The sequence below is a fragment of the Nansenia antarctica genome (assembly GCF_963989245.1).
Source record: "Nansenia antarctica genome assembly, chromosome: 4".
NCBI classification, from domain to species: Eukaryota; Metazoa; Chordata; class Actinopteri; order Argentiniformes; family Microstomatidae; genus Nansenia; species Nansenia antarctica.
The window spans coordinates 9569295-9588428 of record NC_137689.1 but is presented as its reverse complement, the minus strand read 5'-3'; the positions used below and the strand labels follow the sequence as shown (position 1 = coordinate 9588428).

At 43.2% G+C, this 19134-nt stretch overlaps 1 protein-coding gene across 1 annotated transcript; it reads left to right on the top strand.

Moving 5' to 3' along the window:
• Positions 1-9359: 9359 nt before the first annotated feature.
• Positions 9360-18995, top strand: slc7a6 (solute carrier family 7 member 6; the record flags this gene model as incomplete). The annotated part of the gene is made up of 9 exons (XM_080528365.1): positions 9360-9831; positions 11213-11338; positions 11880-12024; positions 12459-12582; positions 13186-13289; positions 17223-17319; positions 17582-17731; positions 18043-18226; positions 18928-18995. The coding sequence occupies exons 1-9, from the start codon at positions 9423-9425 to the stop codon at positions 18993-18995; spliced, it is 1407 nt and encodes a 468-aa protein (XP_080384491.1). The 5' UTR covers positions 9360-9422.
• Positions 18996-19134: the final 139 nt, after the last annotated feature.

The window sequence follows — 19134 nt, the reverse complement described above, 5'->3', positions numbered from 1 at the left end:
CAACACTCCTATCACCCCGTAGCTGGTCTTTGATAGATTGACCAATCTGACTGGCCAGTTCTGAGATGAGAGCACTCAACTCAGCATTATACGATGTCTGTGGGGTTTGGAATTCGCGGGGGGGAACTGCGGCATTCTGAGTGGAATTAAACCTCGAGGTTCTCAACCCACCCACCCTAGGTGTCTGTACCTCATCTTTCAGAAACCAACCTCTCCCAAAGCCCACACCAGAGAAAGCCTCCCCTTCAGAAACCCCAGCCCCATCCGAACTAGCTGTTGGATCCATGACAGATCGAAAAAAAAATCTAACAAATATACACAAAATAGAAAGTCACAAATATGCACACATATACAGTCACACACTACTCAATCATTCAAATGTCAATATCTTCAGATGACCCTTTAAAAAAATATATACCAGTGCCCAATCTTATTTAAAAAAAAACACGGCAGAGTAACCAACTTGGAGCAAAGGTGATCGAGACGACATCGATGGCAGTTGAATCCAGAAGGTCACGGCACCAATGTAACCCGTGTGTGTTACGCCTGCGTTGTGTTCTGGTGGTGTGTGGGGCAATAACGAGGCCGGAGGCAGAACTGGGTCTCTGGTTCACTTTAGTGGAGCTGTGTGACATACAGAACATACACACAATGTATCAGGTAGGCTAACATCAGTCTGGTTAGTTGTCTCGCTCCCCTCTTAAAAGACGATCTAGAGATCTGTCACTATATATATGAATATGTATTCATATATATATATACACAATAGACATCAGCATCATCAGCTCATAGATGCATAGATAATAAAAATAAACAATTTGGCAATATTCTATCATACATCAGAAAACCCATATTTCGTTTCCTAAACAAATATAAAAATAACAGCATCAATATTATTAATCAGTATTGACATACAATATGTTGCAATAACAGCCACACCAGCTGTATATAGCTACTGGTGTGGACTAAATCATGAGGCTATCAAGCTTACCTCCCATTACACAGTAAATAAATACACAGTAAATAATAAAAAACGTTTTCAAATGAAACAGACAAAACATCTCCATACCTGTGTGACATACAGAACATACACACAATGTATCAGGTAGGCTAACATCAGTCTGGTTAGTTGTCTCGCTCCCCTGATAGAAGAAACAAAAGCGGACGATTAACAAATCATGCTAGCAACCGTTAAACTTTCAGTTTTCTAATTAGCCCACTTTCTTCAACTGATACAAAACCGTGGGTTAGCGATTTCAAATCCAAACAGAATTTACACAAGACGAGTGGGGTACGTTAAACAACGACTAGCAACAACTGGATTACGTTCAAGACATGAAATACAACTTTTATAGACATTTATCAGGCGGAGATTTATCACGACGCAGCTCACCTCTGAAGACGATCTAGAGATCTGTGACGCGTGCGCACCTAACGACGTGACGTAGCCAAAGTAAGCGCGTTCAACACACACCAAACTACAGAGCACACAGGTAGGAGATTCAAACAAAACAAAGAAACAAGGGGTGTTTTGGTGAGATTCATATGCAGACCGTATTAACCTGTTACACATGGAGGGCCCGTAAGGCGTCTTTGCAGGCTAGAGCTAGCCGATGCGCAGCACAGTGGACACTGAGGAGCCATGGCCATGCGTCCTTCAGCTGTTTTGCGACCCCATTGTTTTTCCCTATTGAATACATTTGTTAATCAAATTTAACAACGAATAAATTCTTAATCCACTAATTCCATGTAAACAAAAAACAAAAACAACAAGTTAACCTACCAGTCATGACTGCAGCGCCGTCAGTTCCTAGTCCAAATATCAGGTGTGTGGGGATGTTCTTAATTTTAATAACCTGTTTCACTGCTGCCACCACTGAATCTGCTTTCCCATCGGTCAGATATATGAGATCCAGGAATTGGCAGAAGAGCTTCCCCTCATTGTCCAAGTATCTAATAACATAATAACATTTTATACATTTCCATCTCCCCCTCATATCAAATCAAATTCAAATCAAATTGTATTTAGTGCATTTCTCACAAAATGTGACCCAATGCACTTCACAAGAGCTAATATATTGAAATGTTATTAGTTGAAATGTTACACTTTGATAGACTTTACCTCAGATGAATGTCCAGTTGTTTACAGACAGAGACATCTGTACTCTCATCAATTTCCAAGCCAATGGCTTGTGATTGTACGATGTCCCTTAATATTGGCATTTCAATTACCCCTGCTAGAATTTCCAGCATTTCGTCAACTATTCTATGCGATCTATAGTTGGTAGTTTGGCCAATCTGAAAAATTGTTGGAAGGTTTTACATACAAGTAGGGCAGGCCTATACATGGACAATTAAATACCGTTTATTCATATGAATTCTTAAACACATGTATAAATAAATAAAAACATTGAATTGATTGTCAATTATAATGATCAGATAAGACCAACAACAAACACAGAAAACTAAATGCATTACTTGCATTGCGAAATACATACTTTCAACTTGTCGAAGTAGGTGCAGCCCAAAAGTTCACCCAGTTGCAGCAAGGCTGGATAGTTAGTGTGGTGGGCTATTTCATGCTTAATGAGCCAATATAAGCACTTAAATGCCCCCACCACGGCCTCATGCTCCAGGACAACTGTGGGCTCAAATGAGGTCAGGACTGTGTTGCCTGAAATAAAATGCAGAGGTTGACCACCCAGTCCACAAACAAGAAAGCAAGCAAGCATCATCAGTACAGTATCAAGGAGCCGTAACACTTATGATAAAATTATAAATAAAATATATATTTTTTACCTGCTGTCAAACTTGACTGGCGCTGACAGGCTAATTTATGATGGTCAGATGAGATGTGGTTGTCAAGTTTGTCCTTTCTGTAGGACTGGCAGGGTGACTCTATAAAAGTCCGGGTCTGGGTTCCTCTCACAACCCCCTGCCTGTGTTGCCTACATATCCGGCAGAACATTCCTAAAACCAAAAATGAAAAATTCCCCATTCATTCTGTTTATGCCAATAATGGTAATAAAACGTTTTCACATTTTTATCTATTTTGCACCTAACCATACCAATATCGGTTTTGTAGAGCCAGGAGTACTTCTGCCCTGACAGCCAAGCTGGATCAAAGCCTGTCTTCCTGTGCTTGTCGACGCGTAGAGCTGTATCCGTGCTGGGTTTGGTAGGACGGTTAACGTTGTTACTCAACTATTCTATTATGTGACTAGAACAAATATGATAATTTATAGACTTTATTGTTGAGCCACAAAGCCATCACTTTTTTAAAATTTATTTTTTTACTGTTTTGACACTATAACAATCTTGACTTCACTATCTGTCCATTTTCTCACCTGGTTCTTCCTGCTCTTGCTCTCTCACTCTCTCTCTCTGTGTCATCTCCATCCTCCTCTCTCCCTCTTTGCACTGACAATCACACACAAACATATATGACAGGGTCTGGTTAAAAAGTATGCAAGTCTGGCAACATCATTTTTCAGTTTTTTCACTACCTTTCATTATCTACCTGTCATCTGTCAGTGATGACATGCTGACATGTTTAAATAGCAAAAATGTTTTGCTAATTCAAGATTCATGTTTTTTTATTGCCATGTGTGTCAAACGTTTATTACATCCTATTACAAGTAATGAAGGGGGGTGCTGAGATTGCTGCACCAGAACCATAGGTTCTCAAGGCTACTTGTGGTCTTGACTACATGTCCACTTTCTCACCTGGTTCTTGCTGTCTCTTTGGTGTGCTGACTCCATCCTGCTCTCTCTCCTCCTCCTCTCCCTCTCTCTCCTCCTCTCTCCCTCTTTTGCTGTCCACCGAAAGGCAAACATAACAACCAGAATATGTATAATCTAATAAGAGGTATACATTGATCCATATCAATTTATAACATCATTCTAATTGTATATTGGGTTGCTGTGGGCAATGCAGTCAGATAATGTCATTTTGACTTGACTCTCTCACCTGAAAAACAATCTTATGTCCATCTATGGAAAAAAATTCCAATGAGTGAGGGTTTGTTCCAATGCTTCAATCCACTTGTTTATTGTATTTTATTACCATAACGCCCAATTCTAGCAGAATAAGACATATTGTATTATTACTACTACTATCTATTATTACTAATCACCTCTGAGCTAGCTAGCTAGCTTGCTAGTTCGTTAACACTATTCACACAATGGAACTATAGCCACTTTCTATATGGAACTACAATCAGACACTTTCTAGTTAAGTCACAATAATAATGAACAATTTGAACCAATGTTTTCTGTCAGAAATACAGAAATTATATTTGCTACGGTTACTTACTTTCATCTGCTGACTTCCTTCATCTGTCTCTCTCTCACACACACACTCCCGCGCTAAACAAGTATTCTCCGGGCGAAGCACGAGACTACTTGCGAACCAATGAGGTGCGTGTATGTAGGCTACTGGACCGGAGTGTGTAACATCATCTGTAATTGGGCTAGAATGATTTCAGAAAATAATAATAATAATAATAATAATAATAATGATAATAATAATAATGATTATTCTCTTTTAGGTCGTGCTGAGATGAAATTTAGGGATACTCAAGCACCCCTAAAAAGCGTCTAAAATCGTCCATATCGCCAGATTCGGTTTGGGTGCGTTTAATAAACACGGGAAGTTAGCCTGCTTGTCAGAGGTTTGGGGTCTACGTCCGTCCATTACTAAAACTATGATTGTTGGCCTTTATTTGCACTTCCAGTAGAGACGAAGGGAGCTGAGCCCCGCCCTTCGTGAAACGAGAAGACAAGCGGACAAGCGTGGCAGCAAAACGCACAGAGGAGAAACATATTAAATGAGGGTGCACATAAATTAGGCAAATGACACAGAATAAACATATTTCGACCACATAAGAAACATATTTCGGCCATATACAACTGGGAGAAAAATATAATTATAAAAAAAAAAAAAAAAAAAAAAAAACATGAACCAAATTGACATTGAACATTTTTCTTGGGGGGGCGGGAGGTCCCGTTGGGGGGGCGGCCCGCCCTCCCAAGGCAATGGTAGGGGAAACACTGGGCTGTGTGTGCGGTGGACTGGATACTTGAATCCATTCACGTCATTCTTACCGGCGTCACGTGACTAGTCATTTGTCTCCGCTGTGCTCGGCCAGTCGCGCTGTCAGAGATGCCGCTGCACACACGCGTCCAAGGGCAATAAACTGGAAACAAGAAAAGGTAAGGTTGGTCAAATAGTATTGTCATAATATTATTTCTTTAGTGTAAATACAACTCTTATTTGTAGGCCTTCTAATCTAACCAACATGCCCTGTTAGTGCCAGAGACAAAGGGGGGTTGTTTTTCTGACAAGAAGAGATGGGAAAAGAAAGTGTCCAAAAAAAGGCAATTATGGTTTAAGGATGTGTATGTTTTAATGTGTCAATTGACGATAGTATTTTAGAATATAAGATGGACAATTTTAAATAAATTCGGTTTTGTTTTGCCTGAATTCATAAGACACCGGCAGAGGAGGGTCGCCACATTTCGCCATTCTCCTTCTCCAGATCTGATTTACAATGGAGCAGATCATTTCCTCGATTTAGATACATTGAATTAATTTGAATTAATTTAATTTAAATGATTTAATCATTGTCACATTGTTCTGATACTTTGTAGGCTACAGAAATCAATGTAGTAACCCTGCCCAGCTGTTACTCGGCATGAAAACTTGTTTGAAAAACAATAGGCTGCGATGGGATGTTTGGACAAACATTCTGTCAACCATCCGTACTGGTACCTAGACTTTTAAAGTGTGCTACTAAACAAGCGTTTGATAATAAGCGTTAGGCTATCGTTGCTCACTTTTTTTTAGCATCTTCCATAACTGTTTAAATGTCTTTGTTTTCACGTATCGACTGTCCATTTAGAGAGAGAGAGAGAGAGAGAGAGAGAGAGAGAGAGAGAGAGAGAGAGAGAGAGAGAGAGAGAGAGAGAGAGAGAGAGAGAGAGAGAGAGAGAGAGAGAGAGAGAGAGAGAGAGAGAGAGAGAGAGAGAACCAGACATTTATCTTAATCAAGCCTCTGGAACACAAAGAAATAATATGGCCAACATTGTGTTTATTCCTTATTGGAGAGCCATGGCTTGTTTGTGGCTGTAGTTATGTTGTGATCACGCTAAACTATCTTTAAACTAAAGTTTACATAATACTGTAAGCGTTAAAAGTTTGTTTAGAATGATATTGACAGAGTCCAGAGTAGGTAAACAATGTCACTATACTTTCCTTTGGGCATTGATTGTATGAATCTGGTGAGGGTGACTCAATGAAGGGTTAGGGTAGATTTGATGCCACACACACACACACACACACACACACACACACACACGGTTTGTGTTCTCAGTGTTTCTCACACCCATCGCCTGCTCTATGCTGCGATGGCACTTGGTTTCCAGGGAGAGCTCGCCATCCTTTAGTATTTAATATGTCATTTATGGGTGTGAGAATCTGGCTATCTTTTGTGAGGGGGAACAAAAGGAGACTCCACCTCCAGAGAGAGAGAGAGCTTCAGCAACAAGTACAAGCTGGAGTTGATCTATGGCTTTTTTAGGTAGACCACAGAGAAGAGCATTACAATAGTCCAGCCTGCTAGTGATAAAAGATGCACTAGTACCTCAGTATTGGCCTGGGAGAGAAACGGACGCACTCTGGCAATATTTTTTAAGCGATAGAAGGCAGATTTGGTTACATTCCTGATGTGGGCATCGAAAGTGAAATTGGAATCAATGATGACACCCAGGTTTTTGGCCTGGTGCTTAGGACTGAGTGCCAGTGACTTCAATTTAGAAGTCAGTTTCTCTCACTGCTCCAATGACAAGTGCCTCTGTTTTGCCCTGGTTGAGCTGAAGGAAGTTCTGAGCCATCCAAGCATTAATGTCTATAATACAGTCTTGGAGGGCATCAATAGGGTTCGTGTCATCAGGAGACACAGCGATATAGAGCTGAGTGTCATCGGCGTAGCTGTGAAAATTGATGCCATGTTGCCTGATGATACTGCCAAGGGGCAGCATATATAAACTGGACCTAGGACTAGGATAGAGCCTTGTGGTACTCCACAGTTGATGCTATAGTTCTTAGATGAGTATTAGTGCAGTGCCAGAGAGGACAACATACTTATGTAGTCTGTCTATGAGGATGTTGTGGTCAACTGGACGGAAGTTGGACTCAGGGACAGAGTGTTTTTTGTTATCCAAGTTAGTTCTAAGGTCGTTCACAACATTTACCAGGGCCGTTTCTGTGCTATGATGGGCTTGAAAACCTGACTGAAACTGACAAAAAATTGAGTTTGAGGTAAGAAAGTAATTTAGCTGTTCAAAAGCTAGTTTCTCTAATAATTTACTTTAAAAAGAGAGATTAGAAATTGATCTAAAATTGCTGAGGACTGATGAGTGAGTCACTTGTTTTTCTTCAGGAGGGGTTTCACAATAGCAATCATAACAGTCTTTAGTGAGGTTGGAAAAACACTGTCTTTTATCATGGTTACTGTGGATAATAGATAATAATTCAGCAAAATCAGATAGGAAGAGGGGGCATTGCTTGGGGGGGCCTGTATAAAGTTATAGCCAGCACAGGAGGCTGACACCTGAGTTTAGTAGCACGATGCTCAAATGACCAAAAATGACCAAAAGTAATGTCCCTGTGGGCAAGAGCAGCTGTGAGTATGGTTGCAGTCCCACCATCCTTTTTGCTTTGTCTACAGGAGTGGGAAGGACTATAGTCTGGGGGAGAGGCTTCAATAAGAGAGGTTGGTCCGTTCATGCTGAGCCAGGTTTCAGTTAAAAACCTACAGTCTAGTTTGGGCTCTGTAATAAGGTCATTAATAAAAATAAAAAAATAAAGGTTTTATTGGAAAGTGAACGTATGTTAAAAAGTGCCATGTTCAATTTCTCTGGGCTGTTACTTTGAATCAGTTTACTTTTCAAGGAGACTGATATTAAGTTGTTCCTGTTAGGTCCTCAGACTGGTCTATTGCTGACCATTGTATTATTGCGGTGGGAGATGTTAGTGCCAGTAGAACAAACAGTAGGTCTCTCATGCGGACTTGTGCAGTCAAAAGTGTTAAAAACAGTCCTGTATATGTAACAGTACATGTGGGAATACGGTACATGTGGGAAAACTAGGGGTAGGGTTAGGGTTAGTATTAGGGTTAGGGTTAGGGTTAGACATGCCAGCATGTACCAAGTCGACGTAGCACCTAACCCTAACCCTAGTTTTCCCACATGTACCGTAACATATATACAGTAAATGAAGTACATTTCATAGGCATATATTTCTTGGGTTTTGTGAGTTTTTGTCAATTTCCCTTTTCATGTTATATATAAGTTGATATAATAATACATTATTACCTTAAAGAGAATGTCTATTGTATATTTGTACCTTTGTCTCCCTATTTTAGCTTCATCATCATGCACAGAATGACATTCAAATCCATAAATTGTGTATTAATTGCGACCCATTTACTGTAATCATTCTGCTACCGAATGTAAATCCACCTCACTTACTGTAGCTCAACAAGGAAAATAGATATGTTCTTAACTTTGGAAGCTGCATAGTTCTTACAGTAAATATGTGGGGTTTTTTCAGCTGGAATTGTTAGAAGTAGTCCTTGTGCACAGAACTGTATACTCTGTTAAACTTTGCTATCAAGGGTTTTTGTTTGGCATAGTGTTTGGAAGTGAACAAATTAGTCCCCGTCTCATTCTGTTAATGTAGAATTGCCCTGTATTCATGTCTCATTGCACCCCTCTGAGGCATTTCTTTAGTAATCTAAATCCAGGAGGATTGGCTAACATCCAAGAATCAAACCTCTTCACTTCACTACCTACATTACTGACTAATGGACCCAGTATAATGCCTTACAGTCTTTCTCATTGATTTGTCTCTATCTCTTGACAAGCTTGCTGTCTGTCTAGTCTAGTGGAATGCCTAATCTTGGTATTGACCAAACACACACAGTACATCAAGCTTTTTGTCCCCACTGACACGATCAGTTAGCTAGCTCCCCTCAGTGCATTGTACACATTTCTCACATGTACCATAAAGCCCTGACCCAGCACTGACTGCACTCCTGGAGAGGCCGTGGCATTAGAGCCAGGATGTGATGTTGACACATGGCATAGCAGCGGGCTTATCCACCCCAGTCTCTGCTTAAGCCAGATGCATTGCAGTTCTCTTTGACCTCTTTTAAAAATCTCTTCTTCTTCCTTCTTGCCTCTCCTTTTTCCTCTCTCTCAGGGTGCACCTAGCCTAAGCCAGAGGGGACTACTTTTCCCAGTAGCAGGCAGGGCCAGGCCGGTAAGACACCATGGAGAACCCAGAGGAGTCCGAGAAGCTGAACGGGAGCGGTGCCGGCCCGTCGTCGGCCCCAGCCCCAGCGCCCCCCAAAGAGAGCATGCAGCTGAAGAAGGAGATCTCCCTGCTCAACGGCGTCAGTCTCATCGTGGGCAACATGATCGGCTCGGGCATCTTCGTCTCCCCCAAGGGCGTGCTCATCTACAGCGCCTCCTACGGCCTGTCGCTGGTCATCTGGGCCATCGGGGGGATCTTCTCGGTGATCGGCGCCCTGTGTTACGCCGAGCTGGGCACCACCATCACCAAGTCGGGGGCCAGCTACGCCTACATCCTGGAGTCGTTCGGGGGGTTCATCGCCTTCATCCGCCTGTGGACGTCGCTGCTCATCATCGAGCCCACCAGCCAGGCCGTCATCGCCATCACCTTCGCCAACTACCTGGTGCAGCCGCTCTTCCCCACGTGCGAGCCGCCCTACACCGCCTCGCGCCTCATCGCCGCCGCCTGCATATGTGAGTCATCCGACATTTAAAACAGGCCCTCAAAACCCACCTCTTCAAGCTCGTCCATCACCAGTTAACCCTCTCCCCCCTCCCCTTCCCATGTGTCCCCAGCACTACCTTAATTAGGCCCCTATACTTTCTTTTATTGATTTTTTTGTTTCTCTTTATTATTACTACTCGATCTTTTCAGTTTGTAAAGTGTCTTTGAGTGTCTAAAAAAGTCTAATTTATTATTATTATTATTATTATTATTATTATTATTATTATTATTATTATTATTATATCCTCCTGGCGACTCCCTCATGTGTGCACTTGATGTAGTAGTACATCCGAGTCCAACATCTAAGGATCTAATATACTGTATGTCCAATACTTTGTTTTAGAGGTGCGCTCGATTTAGCTAGGAGTTAGCACTGCACAGGCAGACCACCAAATCAAGCAAGACTCACATGTTTGAAGTGTTTGGCGAGGGGTGTGCCGACCACATGAGTACAGTTACAGACAATACGAGTACTCGTTATAGGTTTTGGCCATTTTACAGATCATCAATCATAATCACATTATGTTTAGATATCCTCTGTAATGGAAGAGGGATGCTTTTCGATCTCAAAAGAATGAGTCCGTTGGCCAGTGAGCTGTCGGTAAATGAAGGGGAGATGCGTGCGATGTGCCTGCTGCCATGAGTGTATCCTACGCGCATGAAATAACTGGAAGGACAAATTTGTGAGGAGGATTAGTGGTAAGCACTCGCTGATATGCCTGCCTCTGGCCGACTTGCGCTCGATCGACTCCGCTTAATTTTAAGCATCTAAATTAGACTCGCGGTTGTCTGATCAGGAGTATCACCTGATCCAGAGTATCAAGTCCTAATTAAACAAATACAAATACGGATGTAACAAGATCGGCACACACACACCTACAGTATATTCGATAGGCATTTGACCCAGTTCCGACCCAGTTCTACTCACTTTCTTTGGTGTTCTAGGTTTCCTTTCTCCTGTTCTCAAACTGTAAAAAACGTACATGCTCTGAAAAGGTTTTCTGCAATGTAATGGTTTAGTAACTCATTATTCTCAGCAGGACCTGTTCTCCAGGTTCTCCAGTGCCCTCCTACTGAACCATGTTATGTCTGCGTGTTACCTAACCTGATGGTTGGAATCATAACCCTAGGGTACGGCTGCAGACACTCCAACAGTGTCCGCAGCAGTGTCTGCAGAATGTGCCCAAAAAGATGGACACATGCTGTTCTTGTATTAGGTCTGGAACTGTTCCAAGTCTGTCACGTGTGCTTGTGCAAACAGATACCCAGGCCCAATCCCATTTCTCTGGCTGGTACAGGGTCTGCTGACATTTCAGAAACACTCATCCTCTCTCCTTGTGATTGGCCTAGGCTTGCTAACGTTCATCAACTCGGCCTACGTGAAGTGGGGCACCAGGGTGCAGGACGTCTTCACCTACGCAAAAGTAGCTGCCCTTATTGTCATCATCATCACTGGACTCGTGAAGCTCGGCCAAGGTGGGTGGAACTGTCTGGAACACTTTTGCTTCCGATGATCTGTTTATGCTCTAGCCAATTCATAATACTGTTGTAGTCATGCTAGGCCTTGATGCTAGGCCTTGATGCTAGGCCTTGACAATGACAGTAGGAGTTAGGGACAACCAGGCCACTTTACCTCTACTGTCGGTTCTTGCTCATATTTGATTCAGTGTAGCGATCTCAGGGCGCTCAGCGGCGCCTACCGCGAGGTCCCTGGTTCGATTCCAGCCATCGACATATCCTGCATGTCTTCCCTCCTCTCTCTCTCACCCATCCTTCTTGTCAATCTCTACTGTCTCCATCCCACTGAAGCAGAAATGCCCTAAAAACATACAGTACCGGTCAAAATTCCGGACACACTTTCCCATTCAATGGAATGGGGGAATGGGGAATTGAATGGTAAGTGTGGAAAGTTTTGTCCAAACTTTTGACCGGTACTGTATATTAAAAGAAAAATGGAGCATCTGATCTCAAAACGATCACATAGTGATGGTTGTGTTTCTTCCTCCTCCTGGTATAGGAAACACAAATAACTTTGAGGCCTCGTTCGAGGGCTCCTCTCTGAACCCTGGAGATATCGCACTGGCCCTTTACTCCGCCCTCTTCTCCTACTCGGGCTGGGACACACTCAACTTTGTCACAGAGGAGATCAAGGACCCAGAGAGGTACCTCCCTCCCTCACACTCATGAGAATACCATCTCAAACCACATGACACCGTGATATTCACCTGCTTGATGTTCCTCACTTGAATTCCCCACTACTACTCCTCTATTTAATTGGTGTGCTAGGTAGGTTCAGTTAATGCAAATTGGGCTTAGGGAAGTGATCATGCAATAGATAGGGCTACAAGTCACCTATTGTTTTCTTTCAGCCGTGAGAGGTGGCGGTATGGTGTTTTTCTTGGTAGAGCAGTGAAAAAATGGGAGCTTGTATGAGTACTCGATTCCCCAACCCTAATTACCATAATAACTAACACCATAACACTGTTATCGGTTTGCTTGTCTGATGTGACCTGTTTGAGTAAACTCAGGAAAGAGCTTCTACAAAGCTGAAGTTAAACGGACACCAATGATTTGATGTGACACCTTGTTGCCGTAGGAACCTGCCGCTGTCCATCGCCATCTCCATGCCGATCGTGACGGTCATCTACGTGCTGACCAACGTAGCCTACTACGCCGTGCTGGACATGAGTGCCATCCTCGCCAGCGATGCAGTGGCTGTGGTGAGTTCAGGTCAGGTCATTGATGCTATCAACGGGAATTTACCGCGTGGGCCTATTTATAAACTCTTTGACAGGTGAGAAGTTATTAAATTTAATTGCAGTGATTTTTATGGGTCGGACAAGCACATCTTGTTATTGTGCGGTTAGTGGAACGGGTATAATCTGATCAGACAGGTGAGGTCTTGGGTGCTGCTATTTTTGAAACGTGGAACCGGTCCAATTAAGGGATTTCAGCCGACGCTTTTGACTCTGTGATTTCATAGTTGGGTTTCTGGGTCATTGTGTTTCTAGTTCAGATTTTCCAAATTGTAGTTTGAGATGTGGAAAACCTTGTACAGAGCGCTGACCTTGCATGCCATGTGTTGAGGCTATTACCATGGGATTATTTCCGTAGTTTGTTTTCATGAACACATGGAGCCGGGGGAGGTGGTTGACGTTTGTCTTTCCTGTTTATGTCTGTGTTGCAACTTGCACTCGCTCACCCTCAGGAAAGGGGATCATCAGGGAAGGGGTCTTTGATCCACTGCTACTGATTGTGCCTGCGCGCGTTATAAGCCTGTATTCAAGCTGTGTTTTCACGTTCTGTGTTCATGTTCTGTGCAGACCTTTGCAGACCACACTCTGGGCGTGATGAGCTGGACTATCCCCATCGCTGTAGCGCTCTCCTGCTACGGGGGTCTGAACGCCTCCATCATCGCTGCATCCAGGTAAGGCTTGAAACACACACACACACAGACACACACACACAGACACACAGACACAAACACACACAAAACTCTCCCGACTTTACGGTGTGTGTTGAATTGAGAATCAAGGACCCCAATTGAAATAAGCCAGTGGCTTTCTTGGGTTTTTATCCTGTTAGTTGACCTTGTATGTAATATGTACTTTCATGTACCTACTTCTGCAAATCTTCTAATAAAGTTTTCAATCAATCAATCAATGTTGTACAGTCAGTCTCGGATCTCCATGTTCTCTTTGAGGCAGATTTGCATTCTGGTCTTGTGGTTTTGGGACCCTTTCTACAGTAAACACCATCTGGATATACTTTCTGGTTACAGTTGTAGGCTCACTGCAGGCCTGCCCCACTTCTTAAATAAGGTTTCTATATTCGGAAGGGAAGAGAGCATTGTGTATGTTAAGGTCCAATCCCAATGCACCCCTTGCCCCTAGGGAGGGGTAGGGTGTAGGGCTGCACGATTTGGGGAAAAAATCGAATTGCGATTATTTGGACAGATATCGCGATTGCGATTAATTTGCGTTTTTTTTTTTTTTTAAATAGCAAAAAAAAAAAAAAAAAAAAAAGGGAGTTTTTGTAAAGTGTGGCCATATCTCCGGCTAGGAAGGTCGTATCAACGTGCAGTTTGTTTGTACGTCTTCAGGGGACTTAGAGGCTCCCTCCTCTAGCACCCCCACAGCCCGAGCTACGAGTGAAAGAACTAAACTTACATTGGGTTGCTTTAAAGTTGGGTTGCTTTAAAATCAAGCTTCAGATTAAAACATGTGATGGAGCATTACTAACCTGACTCAGGTGGTTTGTTTCACACAACCATCTAGGAAAGCTTAATTGGAAGCTGTTTGGAAAAGGGCAGGTACTTTCAAAAAATACTTGGCAGGTGATTGGATGAATCTATCTATTACCTATTTTCAGAGAGCATTACCACATGATACCATCAAACTATTAACTGCTCTAATTCTAATGCAAGGATGAGAACTTAAAAGATATGAATTGGGACAACATATTTATTTATGTTTTTTTTAAACAGCAACACCATTTTGTTTCTCTCAACAAGTGTCTTTTTTTTTTACGTTCATTGACGTTGACGTTCATTGACGTTGAATCCGACGCGCTGTATGACGTATCCCATACGGGTAGTGGTGTTTCTCAACCCTCTCCTCGGGGCGCCCCAGCCGCTCCACATATTTGATCTGTTCCACCACCAGCACACCTGATTCAACTAATCAATTCCAAAGCAATTATGATTTGGACTTGATTAGTTGAATCAGGTGTGCTGGTGGTGGAACAGATCAAATATGTGGAGCGGCTGGGGCGCCCCGAGGAGAGGGTTGAGAAACACATAGTGAGTTGGACTTGTGATCGGAAGGTTGTGAGTTCAAATCCCGCCTGAAACCACACCACTACTAGTGTGCCCTTGAGTAAGGCACTTAGCCCTCAGTTACTCCAGGGGGAATGTCCCTGTAATTCGTAATTGTAAATCGCTTTGGATTAAAAAAGCGTCTGCTAAATGGCAAAAAAAAAAAAAAAAACGCAGGCAAATCGCAGGCTTTGCGATTAGCTAATCGCGTCATTTCAAATCGCGATTTCGATTTCAAATCGATTAATCGTGCAGCCCTAGTAGGGTGCAGTGTTTCCTCTATATGCATTTATTCGTGGCGGGCCGCCACCAAAGAATTTCCTCCGCCACCATTGCCACAATGTTGCAATTAACCTCGTCGTTTGTGTTCGCACTGCAATCGAGACTGAATCTCTCAACAGGCGCGCGGCGCGAGGCGACGCGCTTTCAAAACTGGCTGCGTTCGTAAATTCACTCAGGAAATCCGATCAGCACTCGTGGAATGCCTCTCGTCCAATCAAATGACTCGGTTTCTCTATGACGTCGGGCCCAGTGTGCGCTCCAGCGCTCTCAGAGCGACTTTACGAACTCAACCTTACACTCATCTAGCTAGTTAGCTTAGCAGTCGTAGCTCAATGGAGTGAGAAGCAGAGTTGTTGCCTTGTTGAAAACATATTCAGACTCCCCAGCTGTTCTACACGAGTTTATGACATGCAGCTGTATCATGCGGTGGTAGTACTAAACCCTCGTTGTGTATTGTTTGTTTTGCCGTGGAAATGAAACATTTATGTGTCTTACAACAACTCATGTGCGTGTAAAAAGCCGGTAAACGGATTTCTCTCTTCGCCCGTCGCCGGTGCTTAATCCCGTATCCTAATCGAAAATGCAACATCATCAGCGACGACTGTGGGTTATTGCATTTACTGCTGTTCTCTGGTTCATGTTCTTATACCAGTGCTCAGTATGTAGTCTAGTCTCTGATGTTCATGGTCAACTAAATCAGGCTATTTTGTGAAACAAATAATGTTCCCGAGCAGCCTCGCATCTAACGCTAGCTTCGAACTATTGAGCATAAACGTTGGTAAATGTCACAAACGACACAGTATTGGCAGGGGGAAAGAAGGGGTATTGTTTAAGTGGGTATTGCGTGGGTAAAGTGAAATTACGTCTTTGTTTTGAGCGCGCGTGCGCGTTTTATGCGCGTGCACGCTGCGCGCGCGAATGACGACCCCCCCCCGCCACCATTGTGAAAAATCCTGGAGGAAACACTGGTAGGGTGTATCAATTCTTGGGATGGGGTCATACCTATGTTCCCACAGCCCTATGTTCCCACGGTCCTATGTTCCCACATTTCTAAGTAATCATACTGTAAAGGGGTTAGGTTTAGACTGAGAAGTGTGGCCTCCAAGACCCTCCACTTCCATCGCCGTGGTGGAGGTGCATCGCGAAGAGCAACACGAATAGCACACAAGGGTTAAACTGAGGAAACATAGGGCTGAGGGAACATAGGGCTGTGGGAACATAGGGAACATAGGGCTGAGGGAACATAGGGAACATAGGGAACATAGGGCTGAGGGAACATAGGGCTGAGGGAACATAGGGCTGTGGGAACATAGGGAACATAGGGCTGTGGGAACATAGGGCTGAGGGAACATAGGGCTGAGGGAACATAGGGCTGTGGGAACATAGGGAACATAGGGCTGAGGGAACATAGGGCTGTGGGAACATAGGGAACATAGGGCTGTGGGAACATAGGGAACATAGGGCTGTGGGAACATAGGGAACATAGGCCTGTGGGAACATAGACACGCTCCCGTTGGGATAGAGGGGTAGGGCGAAGTGGTAGGGCTACATGGCCCTCCAAACTGAGTTTTTTCAGAGGCACACTCAAAATTGAGTGATATGAGAAATCTCCCAGAATGCCTTGCGAATCATTGGCAATATAGTGGAGAACGCACAAGCAACAAAAGAAAACCACAAATGTAATAATTTTCTTTGCTAATAAAGATTTTAAAATTATGATAACCATTGTATTACCTTAGTTTAATGTCATTTCAATGTATTATAGACCTTTTCTTTATAACAAGCAGGACAAAAAAAACGCTAGTGTGCTGATGTCTAGCAAGCTAGCTAACGTTACAACATTGTTTTAAGGCTGATTAGTTCATGATAGTCCTGCATTTTGACATATTTCCATGTCGCATTTCCCCCCTTTGATGACATATCACGTCCGAAATTGAACTACTGATGACATCAGGGTCTTGAAGGGTTGTCCCATTTCATAGGGGAAGATTTAAACCGTCGAGGGGCACTCGAAAAAGAGGTGTAGGTAGGGGTAAAAATAAGAAATGGGATTGGACCGAAGTCTAGTCCCCAAAGGCGTTGTGTGAATGCATGTGCACGCACTTATGTTGTATGTCTATTGATGGGAAATGTTAGCAGCCCTGTTCATTATGCTATAATCATCCTATTGCACTGGGCTACAATGTTGCACTATATAGCCTATAGCCTATACATTGTCCTATATAGTCTCTATGTGGATAGATGTTGCTACTTCCTCCACAGGCTGTTCTTCGTGGGTGCTCGTGAAGGCCACCTCCCTGACGCCTTATCAATGATCCACGCAGAGAGGTTCACTCCTGTCCCCGCTCTCCTCTTCAATGTAAGCTCTCCCTCGGCCTACCGTAATAAGATATAACACCATAGCTTTCATCAGAGCTCTAATACATCAAACAATCTAGCCAGGTAAAATGGTAAATGGTCTCAGCCGTCTATGGTGAACGCTAATGACAACCCTGACACCTTGTGGTTAGACCTAGGCAGTGCACCGAATGCAGATGCAGATGATGATGATGAGCCACGTGTTCCCCCTAGTGGTGGGTTGTACACACTCCCTGTCTTGACTTGAGTATTTGTTCCCACAGTGTGTCATGGCTCTGATATACTTGACAGTAGAGGATGTCTTCCTACTGATCAACTACTACAGCTTCAGCTACTGGTTCTTTGTAGGTCTGTCCATCGCTGGGCAGATCTACCTGCGCTTTAAGGAGCCAGACAGGCCCAGACCACTCAAGGTGAGCTAAACATCCAACATCCAATCCTTGGGCTTGTTAGTCACTGATGGATACACAGGCAAAAAAAAGAATCCCCCAACTATAATTGTATGGGTGTGTGATGAGCTTGTGGTGTGTGATTGATGATTTACCCGTAGTGACTTGGGATGGATTATTACTATAAGGTCCAGATGTTTACTGTATTAATAGAGAATGGATTCTTAACAGATGAATATGCTGTAGTACATGCCGAGTGATAATAATGATCTCCCCCTCTCTTTCCCTCCCTCCCTTGTCTGTGGTTGCCTACCCGCCTGTGTGCCTGTGTCCAGTTGACTCTGTTGTACCCCATCATCTTCTGTATGTGTACTGTGTTCCTGGTGGCAGTGCCACTCTATAGTGACACCATCAACTCCCTCATTGGCATCGGCATCGCCCTCTCTGGAGTGCCTGTCTATTTCCTGGGCATCCACCTGCCAGAGTCTCGGCGCCCTCCCTACATCACTAAGTTACTACGTGAGTCACTTTCTCTTGTGGCTGTAAACCCACTGTACAGTATATTATCATATTTTCAGTCACGTCAAGTTTTGAGAAAAACTGAATAAACTGAACCAATTCTAGAATATATGATAATTAGGCAAAAAACGATTTTTCCTGTGACTTATGCCATTATTTTAAGGTGACGATATTCCATGTACAGACAAGTCTCCTCTCCCCATGTTTCCTTATGACATGTTTTGCTTTGTACAATAGTTGAAACTAGTTCCACTGTAAGAAGTGGAAACCAACCTCCTATATATTTGAACACATTTACATTTAAATGTTTGGCATTTAGCAGACGCCTTATTCCAAAGCGACTTACAATCAATACATTTGACTAAGCAAGTGAATCATCAATCCACCAGTCGTAGCAGGAAGAGTAATCTAGCTCAGGCCCCGGGCCATTGGCAGTCTCCGTGATAGAAGGAAAAAATAAAGATAAAAAAAAGAAATAATAATATATATATATTTTGTATATATAGACACTGGAGAGACAGAGCAACAGTACAAGGGGGGCAGTAGAAGTATTAGGGGACACAGTAAAGGGGAAAAGCGGGTGTCTCAGGAGATGCAGTGCTGGAGGGTAGTAGATGTCTCAGGAGGAGCAGTTAAGGTGTAACCTGAAATATGTAGACTGGAGTGTACTGTCACTAATCCCTCTTTCCCTCTTGTGCTAGGTTCAATCACCAAGTACACTCAGTTCACCTGCTTCTGCGTGCTCACAGAGATGGACAAGAGCGAGTGAAGCTCCCTCTTCTCTCCATCGCCACAACACCAACTTCTCACCTATATTTACCCTGCACTCGTTGCGATCCACAAATAGTCACAGGGGACCAGTTCGTGAAGATTTTACTTTTTATTTTTTTCTTCAGAAAAACTGGAAT